This window comes from Falco rusticolus, chromosome 7 (assembly GCF_015220075.1).
Source record: "Falco rusticolus isolate bFalRus1 chromosome 7, bFalRus1.pri, whole genome shotgun sequence".
NCBI classification, from domain to species: Eukaryota; Metazoa; Chordata; class Aves; order Falconiformes; family Falconidae; genus Falco; species Falco rusticolus.
The window spans coordinates 31,776,303-31,792,724 of NC_051193.1; the positions used below are offsets into that span (position 1 = coordinate 31,776,303).

General features: G+C 39.8%; 1 protein-coding gene across 8 annotated transcripts in view; it reads right to left on the minus strand.

Moving 5' to 3' along the window:
• Positions 1–16,422, minus strand: part of MNAT1 (MNAT1 component of CDK activating kinase) — a 125,341-nt gene that overhangs the window by 82,955 nt on the left and 25,964 nt on the right. For all 8 annotated transcript variants that reach the window (XR_005105321.1, XR_005105320.1, XR_005105322.1 and 5 more), the window contains exons 2-3: positions 5,199–5,351; positions 3,496–3,569 (exon numbers count right to left, since the gene is read on the minus strand). Coding sequence is in view for 5 of the 8 variants with exons in the window: in XM_037394695.1 (XP_037250592.1) it covers positions 3,496–3,569; positions 5,199–5,351 (227 nt within the window). In the remaining 3 variants the exon portion in view is untranslated. The remainder of the gene's footprint in view (positions 1–3,495; positions 3,570–5,198; positions 5,352–16,422) is intronic.

A 16,422-nucleotide genomic window follows, 5' to 3' on the forward strand; every position in this document is an offset into this window, starting at 1 on the left:
TCTGCAGTTGTGTTTTACTGGGTCAGTAATTTTCCAGAAAAATACCTTAGCATAATAAAGAATGATTGAAATCATTCAGCCCCATCAGTCAAAAAAAAGATCATTTTCGTCAGAACAGTATGGCACTGAAATCTTTGTTCAGATGAGATGACTGAAATGGATCTTTGATAAAGCTGCTCAATTTCCATTTGGGTTATTCCCATTGTCAGGACCAGCAACACCATCCTTGTGCGCACACACAGAGGAAAAAAACCACAAAACATTAAACAACATAACCCACAAGTGATCATAGATACCAAAATCCCTTCTATCCAAGGATCGCTTGCGAGATAAATGTTCTGAGCAAGACAAGTCACTAGGCAGCTGGTATTGCATAAAGTCTTAGAGGAGTAAGAAGATACATGAATCCAAAGGGCACAAATACAGTAGTCTACTTCCAAGTGGAATGTACTGAATGTTTTTAAAAAGAAATAATTACTATTAACAACTGTGTTGCGGTAAAGCCTAGAGGCCTCATGCAGGTATCAGGAGAACGGTGCCAGGCAGTGTGTATACACATGCTAGGAGGCAGGCTGGGCTCTGGAGAGCTTACACACCACATTTTGGAAAGCTGGATATAGCTACACTCTGGGGAAGAAGAAAACCTTGGGGGAAGAAGAAAACCTTACAGAAAGAGCGAGAAAAATTTGCATTATGTCCAGAGATTGCAACTTGTGACAATGCTCTAAGGTTTAACCTTGCCCCTCTCATAAGGGCATAGACCTGACTTTTTCCAGTAGATGTTGTCCACACCTCTCCCAAAGACAGGTTTTAACCCTTTCACTGTATTTTTCTTCCTAGCGTTAATGACAACAAACAGTGTTTACAATGTTCTCAAATTGTCCAACTGATTTTTCTTCTGGGGAAAACCTGCTTTAAAATGTGGTTTCTATTTAAAGCCTTGTATAACACATTTTAGCCCAAAGCATTATTTAGTGGCTACATTCTAAACCACTTCAAAAATGTGTTTTTTATAACAGAAATCTTAAGAGGTGACCACCCTAATGTTTGTTTGACCTTCCCACACACACACTTCTGCCGTACCACCCAACTCCTTCTTTAAATAGAAAAAGTCTGTAGGTATAACATGCCTGATATGAAGGTAAAAAATGTGTTTCAAGTGAGGTCATATATCACATCAATGGAATAAGACAGCGCAATTGCTGCAAATGTGGGAGCTGACGTACCTGAAACATTTGGAAAAACTGTAAGAACTGAGCCAGGGTCACATGAAGTATACTTATACAGGGCATTCACATTTTGTTTCTGCCAAGCAACTACTTCATTTAAACCCCCACAACAACTTACAAAACAAAACTTACTAGTAAAGAGAAAACAGGGTAAAGCTGCACTTCAACATTCCCGCAGAAAAATTGAGAGTTTGGGGCAGGGAGAGAGAGGGAAAACCCAGTTCTCTGGCTCTCTAGCTTCCTAACCTGGCAGCTTGAACACCACCACCAGCTACTGCCAACCTGCCGTTCACCGGGATCCACGAGGCAAAACCTTGTGCTGCATGAATACACCCTTTCTTTCCCATCTTGCAGGCTAATTTTTCACATGCACAAACGAGCAGGGAATTCACACACATACAAAAAAAGTGAAACAACTACTCTCAGCAGAAAAACGTGAACTAATCATACAGAGTTAAAGGCACCTTTAATGCATTGTTCAGTCACGCCACAAACAACACGCACAGCAAAAAACATGGGAAGAAGTCACACTCTCACTACGTACCAGGTACTTGTCAGGTGGAGGACTCTGCCCAGGGGTGAAAGCAGGGAAGGGCCTGTGCTTTGTCACCGAGGAAAGGAGAACAGGGCTTGAATTCATAACCCATGTGGTATTCTTAGTAGATCATAAAGTACCCCTTTGAAGGTGAAAATTAAGAGCCTTCTGACTGCACCCCTTCTTTCCTCTCATCACCCTGGCTGCTACAAGAAGCAAGCAGAAGGTAGTTGGAACTTCTACTACTTTCAGTATTTCAGATGCCCCTTCCAGGCAACTAACTCCAATTCCTAACAATTCCATCAAACTTCTTCATTATGCATTTGCAGGGCCAGCACAATTACTGACAAACTCACTCTTCTTCACAAGGTTACAGAGACCAGCTGTGATTTCTGCTGCTTCTAAACCAAGTTACCAGTGCAGGCTCTGGAACCATTTTAAATTTAAGAACCTAATCCCAAGAGCTACAGCATCATAACATTCTGCACAAATGATGAGGTTAAGGAAATTTCAAGCAAAACTTCAACTCCCTTGTTGCAGATGCTAAAAACCCCTGCAACAGCAGTAAGCGGGAAACCTGTATGTAATGCTACATAAATAGAAGCAGTTTTCCTTTCCATGAGTGCACAGATTCTTCCAGGATCCTCTGGCTAAGATGCAACCATTCTTTCTACTAATTCCCTCCTTCCCCCGCACCATTCAAAAAAATATACAAACACAACTACACCCACACAGTCTCCTCCAGATATCTGGACCCATATAAGCGTGCCTGGTGTTTCCCAGCCACATGATTTAGCTCTCCAGCCTCAGCATTCTGATGCCAACAAAAACATGATACATTACTCACAGCAGTAAGCCTATCAGATACGTATCTACAAAATGCCACAGTGCAAAGAGGAGCAAGGACTCCTTTGAGAAACTGAAGGGGAATAGCATCTTCATGTTTTCCTTCGAATCACATTCACTGCCCCTCCCACATGTTCTAAGCCACCTCTTCTTCCTCCAGGACAAAAAAAAAAAGCCCCAAACCTTAGAAGCTCATAAAACCCAAGAAACAAACCATTTAGAGCCTCCTTTGAACACATCCATGTTTTTCTAAGCAAAATCCATCACTTCACCATAAATCACAAGTCATCCTAAGAAGAAAACAAACTCTGTTGATAATGCAGTCCCTTCCCCAAAGGGCAAAGTTCTCCTTTAACTAATCCAAAGAGAAAGAAATCAATGTCTGTTCCTAAACCTTCTCCTTCTGCACAGCAACATAAAATGCTACCACCACGGTATGTAAGGTCATCAGCTTCAAAGCAGCTTCAACTACTGTACTTGCAGAAGCAAAAATGATGAAAGACACCATATGGCTTCTGTCATGGTAGATAAAGCTTATGGAGGCATATAATGAAAATTTCAATTTCTCCTCTCTTTGTTTAATCTTTCCCAGTGCAGCACCAACAGTCCCCTGCAAGCCTTTTTTTTCCAGCTATAAAGCATCACACTTCCTCTTCAAATCATGTTTTTTCTCTGGCAGATAAAATGTTTCACTTATTGATGTCCTACAGTTCAGAAAATATGATTTTAAATGTACAGAAAAGAGTAATTAGATAAACATCTGATCTATGATAAATCCTATTACAGAAACTCAACTTAGACATTCTCACAGGCAGCTGAGTCAGAAGATAAAAGCCTATGGTCTCATGAGCACAGCACACCAAAAATGCAAGCCTTAAGACTTACCAATTTCTTCTATTTCTTCCAGGAAATCATTATATTCACTTAGACTGGGAAAGTCGTCCTCTCTTTTATTGTATCTTTGAGATAAGAGAAACAAGTATTTATACAACACACAAAGACGCAATTTCAAGAAGGCTCTTGCTGCAAGCATATTAAATATTGACCTAGTTTTATCAACTATGCGCTTTGTGGCTTCCAGAACTGACCAACATACAGAATCTTTAAAAGGAGACAGAAGTGCTTGTTTCAAAGGAATGGAGCCAGCCTGGCATAAATTGGTGCTATTTTTGCCCACTGTTTGCAAAGAGAAGCCCAGAGACTAGGACATACTACTAACTCCAAGCCACTCCTTCAGCATGAGAAACCTGTTAACAAAGGCAGAACAGTAACACCCACAAGAAAAGCTCTTCCAGAAATATCAGAAAAGGGAGTTTGGCTTTGCGCCAACAACAGAAAGCATATGTCAGCAGCAAGATGAAAATGCTACACAATTATCTTATTTCATATCAATAGACCATTCCAGAACTCATTTATCCAACCCTTGATAGCTGAAAAAAGTAAAAAGATGAAGGAACAACTGGCTAGAACATGGACAGCCTCTGAAGGTCAAGACATGTAGGCTTCCCTCCCAAAAAAACATAAAGTTGAGATTCTGCCTGCTCTGTGGACCAAGACACACGACACCCAGGAGCATAAAAATCTAATACCAAGAATTCAGGCCAAAATCCAATTCGCAAACATTCTTTCTGCCTACTAAAAACTAAAATCCAGGCAATCCAAGGGGCCAAGCATTTTATGTTTTCTAACTACACGTCATTCCATGTTTACTCAACTAAGTTGACTTCATTCCAGTTTGACTTTTGTTAACTTCAGTAGACTTTATAATCAAACTTCAAAATTACGGCCACTTCAGCATCTTGGTATTCAACAACGCAATTTCCTCACATCTCAGCATCATCAAACGACTAATTTAGTATTGTATTAAGTCTTATATAAAGGCTGTCAAGCTTGCAATTTACCTGTATGTTCACTTTTGCACATACAACTCCTCCAGGTTTGTTATATCCCATCAGACCCTCCTCTACCAAAACATCAACTGGCTCAGTTATTTTTCTTATAAAATGTTTCTTGGCCACAAGGAGTGAGATGCAATTTTAGACATCATTCAATCTCTATTCCAAGAGCTCTCAAATCTGCATGACAGACTAGTAAAACAAGGCTTATAAGGAAGCATTTCCAGTAATAATTGCTGTGTGAAGTAGAGAACAATGTGAACATAGCTGCTTCTTTTGTCCATTTTTGTTTTGAAGGGAAACTGACCTTCAACTCTCAGAACAGGTCCCCAGGAAAAAATCAAGGTCCTGTTTCTTGCCCCACTCCCATGTTCAGCTCCTCAAAGGGAAAGCAACAGTAGTCCTCAATAAAAATCATCTCAATTTAGGAGGTAAGTCTTTGCCAAAGGAGGCCACATAGAAACACCCAGCATTTTCTAATGCTAAGCAGGAATCCCTCAAGGCTAAATTGTGAATTCAGCCCTCAGTTGTGCATAAAATCAGGTTCTTTGAAATCCCTCCACGTTAAATGGAGTCAAGTTTTATAGCTTGTCACTTAAAAAAAATATCTCCTCTGTACTACTGGAGGAGTAAGGCAATTCTTTAAAATTTAAAATACATCCACCTTCTGCTCTTTTAACTGGTGACACTCACATTTTCAACACTTTCTTCCGAATTTCCACTTCCTTGTCAATAGCAGGATCCTCAAAGAGCTGTACCCTGAAGTTACTCTTCCGCAGGGGGGTATCACACTCCTGGCAATTCCCAGCCCCTCTCACAAACAGCAGTTCCACACAGCTCTCACATCTGCAGGAGAAAGGAAGGGGTATAAAGGCAGATACATGTTAAACAGTAACCGAAACACAGGATTGTTCCCCTTTTTTCTTGTTTACACACACACACACACTAAGCCCACAGTGCATCTCCCTTTGATTCCACTATTTCTTTAGCACCCAACAGTGGCAAGGAGGCGAGGGCTTCTCCAGCACGGCTGGAAGGAAACAATGTCAGCAGCACAAATGCATTTATTCTCCTTGCCCAAATAACTCAGCCTCTTCGCTGAGACTGAACATTAATCCAAATACAATGATGGGGTTTATGTCAAGAGGAAGCTTGTTTGTTGACACCATCCAACTCATTTTGCATGGACCAGACTGCAATACCCTGATTTACTCCGAATATTACCATGTGGCACAAAAAGGCACATTTATTTTCTTGATGCCATTCACAGTGCAAGGTATTATTCAACGCAAGCAGGGATACAAATCTTGCCTGCAGCCTTCCAAGCATCTACCAGTACTACCATAGAGGAACTGCTATAACAAACCTGAGCTAAACTCCAGCCCAACATAGCTAAAAAAAACCAAACCTAAAATACCATTTTAACCAGTGACTGGCATTATGCAGTTCTTCTGTTAATACCTTTAAAATTGCACATAAAATACACTTTACATAAAGGCTGCAAAGAAATAAACCAAAAATATCTTTCTGGTTTTATTTATTTTGTCTCAATGAAGATTTCAGATTTTAACAAGATGTTTGCTGACCAGTCAGTTATCATTTAATAAAGGAAAAACACACAACAAGAAAGCCATTTTAAAAAAAAAAAGTACTTGGGTATGGATAATGTGCAAATTTCTCGCAGAGGACACCACCTGCTGCAGTCATTTCCTACCACTGGGGAGGCAAGGGGGTGTTTATTTATAGCTTGGCTATACTGAAGCCAACAGTTGTACATTAAGGGCTAAGCTGTATTATACCTTCACAAACCCTGCACAAAAGCTAAACAAGAGAAACAATATTGACATGGTAGCAAAGAATCTTAAACAAAACTTTCACTCTGCTAACCTACCCCCAACTAAACTGGTTCCAGTACTTACAGAGGCAGAGCTGGGTAGAGCCAGCCAGTTTTACCCAGCTTCTGTTTTCAAGACTAGAAAGTACAAAACAAACACAATTGTATCTTACAATTAAAAAAGAAAAATTAGAGCTTTATTTTTTGTGTTAACACAAGTAGAACTACAGTTTCAAAATACATCTTGCACAGCAGCTGCCAAAGTTACAAAGCAAACCTGGAATTTACTTGGACATTTTCCTGCTTCAGAATTCCTTCAGTCAGAAAACCAAGCACGTTTAAATACAGTTTCTCCGGGAAGGGAAAGATCAAACCTTTTAGCACACTAGGCCCGAAATTCAGAAGTTACTGGGATATCAACTCAAGAAGTATGCTGCTTTATGAAAATAATTTAGCTTGTCACTATGGAATAAGCAACATTAAATTCAAGAGAGAAAACAAGGCAGGGAAAAGGTTTTCTCCTTCCTCTCCCGACCTGTCTGTGCATGCAACAGCCACCGGTACATAAGGACAGTTTCACAGTCTCCTTCATTTTGGCAGCTCATGCTGTTTGCATGTCTGCCTCAACACAGCAGCCAAAGCACAGCAAAAAAAACCTGCCTTCTCTTTCCTATTTTTAAGTTATAGAAAAGGGAGTGTAAAGCTACAGAATTTAGCAGGTGGATCCAAGTGCAGGTGTTTATATTTTTTTTTATCATGGTATTGCCTAAGGACCAACAGAACAGGGTCTCCATGTGCAAGATATGCAGACAGTAGCACCTCGAACTACTTCACTTTTCCCCCCCCCTCATCTCTTCCCTAAATCTAAGACATTTCAAGCTTACATAGGACTTGACTATGGAAAAAAAGCCCTCCTTGGAAAACCACCTTGTACAGGTGCTTCAATGCTTTCCCAAACTGGAACCAGTGGTTCTTAGGCTGCAAAACAGCTTTTCATACAAAAAAAGATGAGTCAACACTCACTCTGGGAATCCCACACCAGGTGATCACATTCGCACTCACTCATGCACATCCACCCTTATATTTACTCATAAATAATTCCTTCTGAATTCAAAAGAGGTTACAGTTATAGGGGATAAGTCAAGGGCAGACCTGGACTCTGGCCAAATCCTGCCTCCCCTCCATCTCCAGAGATTTAGTATGCACAGCTAGACCCCAAGTTTACTTCCTAGCAGGTCTGCCATTCTTGCCCCCACAAACCACAGTTGCTTTAACAGCAATGGCAGGCACGTCTGGTCACACAATTCCATCTGAGGAAGGAAAAAAGCCATCTCTCAAATCCCTCTCAAACATTTTCCTTTTGATTTCACTGCACACTGCTGAAGTCAGGGCATATGCAAGCACCAGGAAGACAGAATTCAGTAAAGGTGGATTTAATAATTTATTTCATGTCTTGAAATAATTTCAAAATGTGACTTGAAAAAATTTTATCTCACATGGTAAAATTTAAAGATACAGCATGATTTAAAAAAAAAAAAAAAGATGCAACAATTTTTGCTACTTCAAAGATACCCAACCCATGCAATAACCAGACATCGTGGGCAGCACAGGGGGACACCTCAACACCACAGCTGGCATTACAGAGCTCCCTCATGGCACACAGACCACATCAATTCAGGTGATCCTCCATTTCTTTGTAAGTCCAACTCTTCTCCATTTTCCTTTGTGTAAGGGCAGTCTGACTACGGAAGCAGGACATCCTTCAGTGCATCTTTTATTGGCCAACTCATCATACATGGCTTTCCCCAAATGAGCAAAGCACGGAAACACCTGCTTAACTCCCCTTCAAATCATGGCCAAAACAGGTGTCCATGTGTTTTCTTAAATTAGAAGCCTTGTATCAGCAATTTTAATACGCATATGTATTATGTATGCATCCACACTAAATATATAAACTAACAATGACAAATGTTCTTGCTTAAAAGTCAAGTCTATGTATTTGTTAAACACTGAATACATCTGAAGGCAACAGCTTCACATGAGGTCTAAATGAACCCTCAGGATGTGATACTGCCAATTCCTCTCTTCACATTGAGGTTGTACAGCCTCTGTGATCTGTATTCTATTTCATATATCCACTAAAATCTTTCATTACCTTTTGGATTTACCTATTCTCAGGATACAAACCTAATCTGGCTGAAGATATAAATAGAAAATGCCCAGGGAGTTAACACACACAGATGACAGGGCAAGACTTACTAGTAATGTCACCAACAAAAGCAATCAATACCTCCAGGAACAATCAAGTCTCTGGTCTTCCACACCAGGATAATAATCGTCAGTATGCTCATTTTCATTTCCATGGACATTGGTTTGATCTCTCTTGTTCTTTCATGACCATGAAATACTAGACAAATGGCTCAGTCCAGTCTCTAAGCAGTCTAGAACAAGGCCACATTTTTGAGGAAAGTAAATAAGGTGTCTAGATGGTTTGGCACTACATGCCCTCATGTCAGTGTTCAAGGGCTTCAGTATCAGGACTGTACTAAAAATGCTTTTGGTACTTTGCAGAAAACAAGCAGAAGTTCCTCTCCAGAAAACTGTTAGATATTTATCAACTAAATTACACTTACTGGAACTGAGTGTTTGTTTTGGACAAAGTGCCTTCAAAGGGTAGAAGATTTGTGCCCAGTCCTGCATTCCCCACATATACACCTCATGGAGGGATGATGGCAGATAAGGAATCAAGCCTCTTGGACACTGAACAGATGAAAATGGCTTACAACATTAGCATGGCTTGATGGTGCTGCTTTCTTTTCTAGCTTGGCTGACAAGAGAGAAAACAAAACAGAATAAAGGAAGAACAGTTTTCACAAGCAGGAGTACCAGATATCCTTTCTTATAAAATTTTAGATTTTGCTAAGCATAGCAAAAACTTGCAGGACTTTAGATATGCAGCCATTAATCATTTCAGGAAAAAAATCTTTATGGCTTTTGCTGTTGACTAGGAATATTACAGAATGAGCTACTACCCTTCTCTACAAAGGTTATTTTTAGTAGATAAACTTATTAAAAAGTATAAAATATTTAGAAACTCTAAGCCCCTCTTCTTCAGCTTTCATACCAAGACATTTCTGTTATTTAAAGTAATATGCAAACCAAATGAACCTCTCTACTACAGAAAAAAGTTTAGATTAAAAAATAGTAATACAGCCTTCAACATATACCCGAGATCTGAACCACAAACAAATGGAATGGAAAGAATCAGCAAGAGAGATGTGTTTTCACTTGTTCCTCAATTCTGATGTCAGAGGGAAATTTACTTACAGAAATAGAATTACTCTTGATTTATGGCAAGGGAACATTAAAAACCAATGGAAAACACATACACGAGAAAGCTACCAGAAAGACATCTAGATCTCTAAATCTGAGATGGTTCTAGAAACAGTCACAGGCTTTTTACTTAGCTTGGGTTAGATCATTTTGTGTTCACATACAGAGATTCTTGAACTGAGACAAGAACAGCCCAATTTGGAGCAAGCAGCTGTCAAACCTGTTTATTTCGCAACCTTCAGTACATTTAGCAAGTCTTCATAACCCACAGTGGTTTCTGCTGTATTGCCAAGAGTTCATCTACTATTTACAGTTGGCAACTACAAGTTTATTTTCTAGGCTGATGGACTAATAGAGACAGCCTAGAAGGCAGGTTCTTCCTAGAGTCTGCAGCAATGATGACATCTGTGATCCAAAAAGCTAGGGGAATTGAACAAAAGCAATTTTTTTCCCCATGTTACTGGTTAGGGATGAAAAGCTGGGGAAAGAGACTGACTGCAGTGACACCAAAAGCTTCTGAAAGCCTTGGAACAAAGGAGCTTACGAGATCAACAACTCTCAGATGAGTAGGGAATTGGAAACAAAAATAAGACTTTTCCTTTTTACACCTCAGCTTCAGAAATTCCGAAATCCTTATTCAAGCCTTTGCAGAAGCAGCTGCCTGTCTGTTTTGGGCCATCTCTTCCCTGTCCACCAAATACAAGTGGGAGAAGGGAGAAGATACCAATTACTCTTTCCCTCTTCCTTTGTTCAGATCCTGTGAAGTTCCCACCAATGGAGATTTTGCTGTTCTCACCTGGTAAGGAGACAACTTCAGAATGCTCTCAAAACCTCAATTGGCAAAAAAACCCACAATGGGTCTGTCTTCAACTAGTAAATAAACAAGTCTCACAAGCAGCCCACACGCCACGTAGAGATTACAGCTCATTATGGCAATAAGACACACTTTGGGTTTCAGGCAGAAATCACAAGTCTATCAATCAACAGATGAGAATTTTTGGTTCTTCAACTGTTGATAAGCTATCTTCAGTTGTCTGCAGCTCCTCGCTAGTCAGCCCACAGTAACATGCACTGAAAAACAAAAGAAAAGAAAAAGAAAGCAAACCGGGTAGCTGTTGAACTACAGCCTTGAATGACTGGCATGTCAAGGGGTGGTGGGAAGAAAAAAAAAAAAAAAAAAAGACATACTGAGTCAATTAATAATAAACAGAAACATTTCCACCACCCACTGTATTTCAACATCTCCACTACTAAACCATTTCAAGTGGCTTGGACCTGACAAGAAAGTTTGCAGCAAGCTGAAACTTAATTCACATTTATCCAGTACAGATGAGTCTTTTCTTTTTTCCCCGAGGGGAAAAAAAAAATATAAAGACCTTTTATGGTATTAACTCTGGATAGTATAGAGAAAAATATTTCTATAGGCGTTTATATAAAAGTGGTTCTTTACTATATACTGCTGCCTAGTCAACTAAGCACACAATCATAAAAAACATGTCTTACAGCACAATTATGACAATTTGGTCAAACAACAGGCCAATACTTGACAGGCCAATTCTTGACACTTTAAAAGCAGCTGTGTGACATTGAGAAATAAGTGCTTTCACAATGACTAGGCATACCAAAATTAAAGAATTTACCCAACGTACCAGAACAACTACTTCAAATCCATTACAGTCTACTGGGCAAACACATGCACTAAAATAGCAATTCAACTATGTCAATAACCTTTTTATTATGCTTATTCTCTTTGAATAAAACAAAGCATAATTAAAAAAATACACCTTTGCAACTTTTCAGCGTTCTCAAACATCAAACTAAGCAGCTATCAGGATTGGCAGCTGCCCACAGCACACCTGAACTTAAGGCACAACTACAGAATTTTCCACGTCTGTTTAAAATGCAGAAACCGCACTTTTTTAGACATCATCCAGTTCAACATTGCCCATTGTCTCACAAGACAAACTTACCATTAACAAGTTTAAGATCTCACACCAAACTCCATACAAGACACATGGCTCCCTTCTCCTTCCTACCCATCTGTAACCTTGTGAGGCTAAGCCATGGTGTGGGTTGAACTGCCCCCAGTTCAGGTGGCAGGTCTAATGCACATAAGTATTTTGAGCATTCACTTACTGAGTCTTACAAAACACCTCCATAGACCACAAATCACACTGGAAAAAACTAATACACAGACAACAGAAAATAAATGCTTTGGGGACCCAAAACAGTCACAACAAATCTTTCACTTGATCCAGAACAAGGCTTCTACCTTTTGTTCTGTACTTTCAACACATTTTACAGTACAGCAATAGCATATGGAAGCAAGATAAGGAAATGCAGCTTTATGGTAAAAGGAGGAAAAAATAATTAAAAGGTATTGTGGCATGATGGGATATCCTGAGCACATTACTGAGGGCTTGTCACAAGACACTCCCATACTTCAAATTCATGTCTAATCTCAGAAAGTGAGAAGATAAATTGATAAGACACATATCTATAAGAAAACCAGACTTGGAAACCAAGGTTTTCCATAAAAATAACAGTGATCCGGGGTCTCAAGGGGAAACATGCAAGTGCATAAAACTTTCTCAAAAATCAAAACCGTTACTGATCTCCTGCAAACATACCTGTTGAATGATCTGCATATGTTGGTTTATCTCTCCCAGATATTGGGAGGAACCGAGCAGAATTTTTGTCAAGAGCATAGGCTTGTATTTCACTTGAAGCATTAAAAAGTACACAGTCCTGTTTCCTTAAGCTATTCAAATACAGAGAGACAGTGTGGGTGTATCTACACACAATTAAAAACAACTGCAAAAACAGCCTGTTGGAGCAATAACTGCATCATCCGTGTCCTGGATAGCTCTGGAAACACCATCAGTGCTCAAAACGCAATGTGTGAGAACCTCTACCACTAAGCTTGCTTGGTTTGAAAACACTGAAAGAACAATCTGCCATGACAAAGTGCTACATGAGAGCTCCTGCATAAATCTTGTTTTATGATACAATACATTCTACTGTCTGGTTTTATGTAATTTGTCAGAAATGAGTGACCAAACTCAAAGGTGAAGACACCAACTCCCATTCTGATGAGCAACAAAAGTCCTAACAACCTTGAGTTTATATACGCAGACTAGGAACACCAAAATTGCATTTCTGCATTTTAAGTTGGCACCGATGCCAAAGAAGCTGCTGTAATCTGCCCTCATGCTGCCATACACTGTCCTGCTGCTGCTGTCATCCTCCACAGGCCAGAAAAACATTTGTGCAGCCACATGGTTATTTGCTGGGTTATTTTTCAGCCAGATGAACTCTCCCATTTGGTTCACCACATAGTTCACAAATGCTTGGACAAGCACATAGCAATGGGCAAAGTGAAGGTAGAAATGAGTAACCAGGGTGAGAAAGCTGAAGCAGGATGTTGTCAAGTATAAAATCCCAGGCAAAACAAGCATATCACACCACTGTCATGAAAGTCTTGAAAGCCAGACGCGTTTAAGACTCACTCATTAGGGAAGCTGAAGCATGAAGAGAACAAGGACAGTTTAGTACCAGACAATGCACTTAGTGCCCGGCAGCGTGGGCAGGCACTTTTGTAAACACCACTACATAGCTACACAGCTCTCAAAGTGGATCTAGGAGAACCCTCAAGTGAACTCCAGGTCCCAACAAGTTGAGCAGCCAAACTTCCTGCAGATTTCAGACAGGTTAGGGCACCCCACGAACAATGTTCCCATTCAAGCAGCTTCCACCTGCGTACTGACACCGAGAGGGCTTTGACAAATGGAGATACCCCAGTTGCCAACATGCCCCTGACATGAGCACCAGCACAGCTGTGCTGCAAAGCAAGGAAGAGGACAGCACCACAAAAGGCAATCTCTGAACGGCTTAGGCTGATATAAGATCACATCGTCAAAACCTTTGGCAACAAAAGACCCTCCCCAGCATTAGGCACACTCTTTACAAACTGTGTAACAACATCTGAGGCAAGACAACTCAACTCTGGGAGAAACAGTTCCCCTGGAAGAGAACTCCTCACCAGCATTGACAGAACTAACCACAGTAAATCAAACCTGTGAAGATGCTCATCATGGCCAAGGATGCCAGAAAGGTCCCTTTCAGTTTAAAGAAGTTACCAGAGATAGTCACTGGCTGGGAGAGCATAGAAAGCTGTTCCTCTCTTCCCAAGCTCTGAATTCAAACAGCATCCAATGCTGTTTTTTGAAATTTGTCTTTTTTATTCCCTCTTACAAAACTTGTAAGGTATACCTAGCTATTTTAGCTTGATCCAAAAGTGTAAGGAGAGAACACAATCCAAGCAGTGTCCATCTTTATTCCAGGGTACCCTAAGAGCTACTTGATCAACACACCTCTACAAAGATGAGCTGAAGCACAATTACAACACAAGCTATACAAGAACAGGTGGGGTACAGACAGAGGAAAAGTATTTTTCAGAACGGCTCTTTGGCTCTCTTGTTTTTAGCATGTCACATTACTTCAGAATATTTTAAACAAAGCATACAATATTACTTTACAGGCAAGTCCTTCCACAAAAGAAACAGAAGGGAACATAACTGAACAAAAGAAATTCATGCATTTGAAACAAGTTATTGGGAGTTCATCATTTAAAGAGCGCCAAGGAGTGGAACAGACATCCCTATATCAATTAAACAGTATTGCATGGTCCCTCTGCAATGTGATGCAGTCATGAAAAGGCACATGCAACCCACAGATGTATCAGAAGAGCTGCTGTTGTCAGAAAGACAGAGTTACAGGACGATGTGAGGAGACTTCACCCAAAACAACATGTGCGGTTCTGGTCACTCAAGACAGATGAGCTTACCATATAAATGCAGAAAAGGATGACTAGGATGATCAAAAGATTGGGAAGATTGGTTTATCAGAAGAGACATACAAGAAGCTACTTAAACTAAAACAAACAGGTCCAAACACTACAGTAAAAATTTATACTGGAAACTGTAGTTCTCACCAGCCATAATAGTGAGAGGCTGGAACCACATCCAATAGAAATAACAGGGCAAAAATTAATTTCAAAATGAAGTTTTATAAGCTTGTGAGGAGGATTTGATTATCTGATTGTCTTCAACAGGTAACTAGATTTGATAACCAAGGTGACTCCAGTCATATCTGTGGTCCTAGTTATGTGCTCTAAATTCTGAAACCCCAAGACAACAACTCAGGAAGAAAAACAAAAAAGAAAAGAGAAAAGCTAAATTTGGTGAAGACACTGAAATATTAAATGCATCCTTGAACACTGAAAATTATTTTTAAAGGGCAACATGCACAGCACAGATGTTCTAGCATCTGCTCCTTCTGCTCATAACAGAAACAACTCCTAACCATCAGTCTCTAAAGCAGTCTTTCATAAACTACACAGATTCATACTCTTTTATCAATAACCAATTAATTTGTCTTATCTGGCCATAATGTGTAGATGTCTCAGAGATTCAAACTTGATTCACTTAGATCAATTTTTTCACCTTGTAGAAAAAGAGATAAGGTAAGATCATACAATTCTGCTTGTCTTTAATAACCAATATAGCAACACAGAAGGAAATGAGAGTAAGCATTCTCAGCTTGTCTTATTTCAGATAGTACATGTAATTTAATACGGATATATATTCTACTAGCACATAAAAAAGTCTTTTGGTAGCAAGTACATATTAGCTGATTCGTACCTCTGTACACCTTGTACCACGCCATGCCTTAGCTCACAAGTAGAACAAGTTTAGATGAACGACGGTTGTGCAGCAAAAGGTGGTGGTCACGACTCAACAAATCCCCATTCCCTTCATCAGTCTGATACCGCCTGAGGGAACAAACTACTGCCCAAGACTGCTGCCTTTCCAGTGAGACAGAGCAAAAGCACCAGTACCCTTTGACTACGAAGGACTCAGCAGTATTTTTGTTGTTGAGAGCACACAGGTTTCCCAGACTAGTGTAGGTAACTTTACATCACATCCCTAATTCCCTACTGGAATTTCAACTGATTGGAGCTTTATTTCCTGCCCTAAAGCACCATTTAAAATGACTTGCTAAATCTCTGTTGCCTTTACTATTACAGTTTGAATAGCTGGATGTCAGAGAAGGAAAAATGAATTCTTGCAGTCCTTAAATACCTTACAGAGCAGAGTCTAGGTTATTCTTCACATGAGGTTGCACAAAAGTCTCATCAGAAGAAAAATGAGCAAAAAACCCAACTCAATAACATTTTATTGCCATCTTTCAAGCAAATATAGACAATCCTTAAAAAAATAAGCCTGGGCAAGTATCTTTGAAAAAGACAGACTGGCATTTAAAAGAAAAGAGAAATCCACTTGCGAAGAGTGAAAGGTTTGTGTATTTCTGGTTTTGAAAACATGAAAAAAACCATATTTGACACAGAAGACATAATATACATAATATATATCTATATAAAAAAAAAAATCTAACAAACCATTCAGAGCTTGCTGAACAAGGTCACTTCAACATAATCACTAACAGAAACAGGGGCACCAACAGACCCCTGGGGTCATTCCCTGCATTTCTAGAGCCATGCATTAGGCTGTCCAGAGAAATCTGCAGAACATTTGCCCATGAACAAGCCACAGATCACACAGAGCTTTGCAACTCAGCACTAAGGTTCTGACAAAGCTACTTGATTTTTAACCTAAAAAAGCTAAAGGACATGTAAAGAATGAACCCAAAACCAAGGTATCTCTTGTTGCAGTGGATCGCCTATTTAGC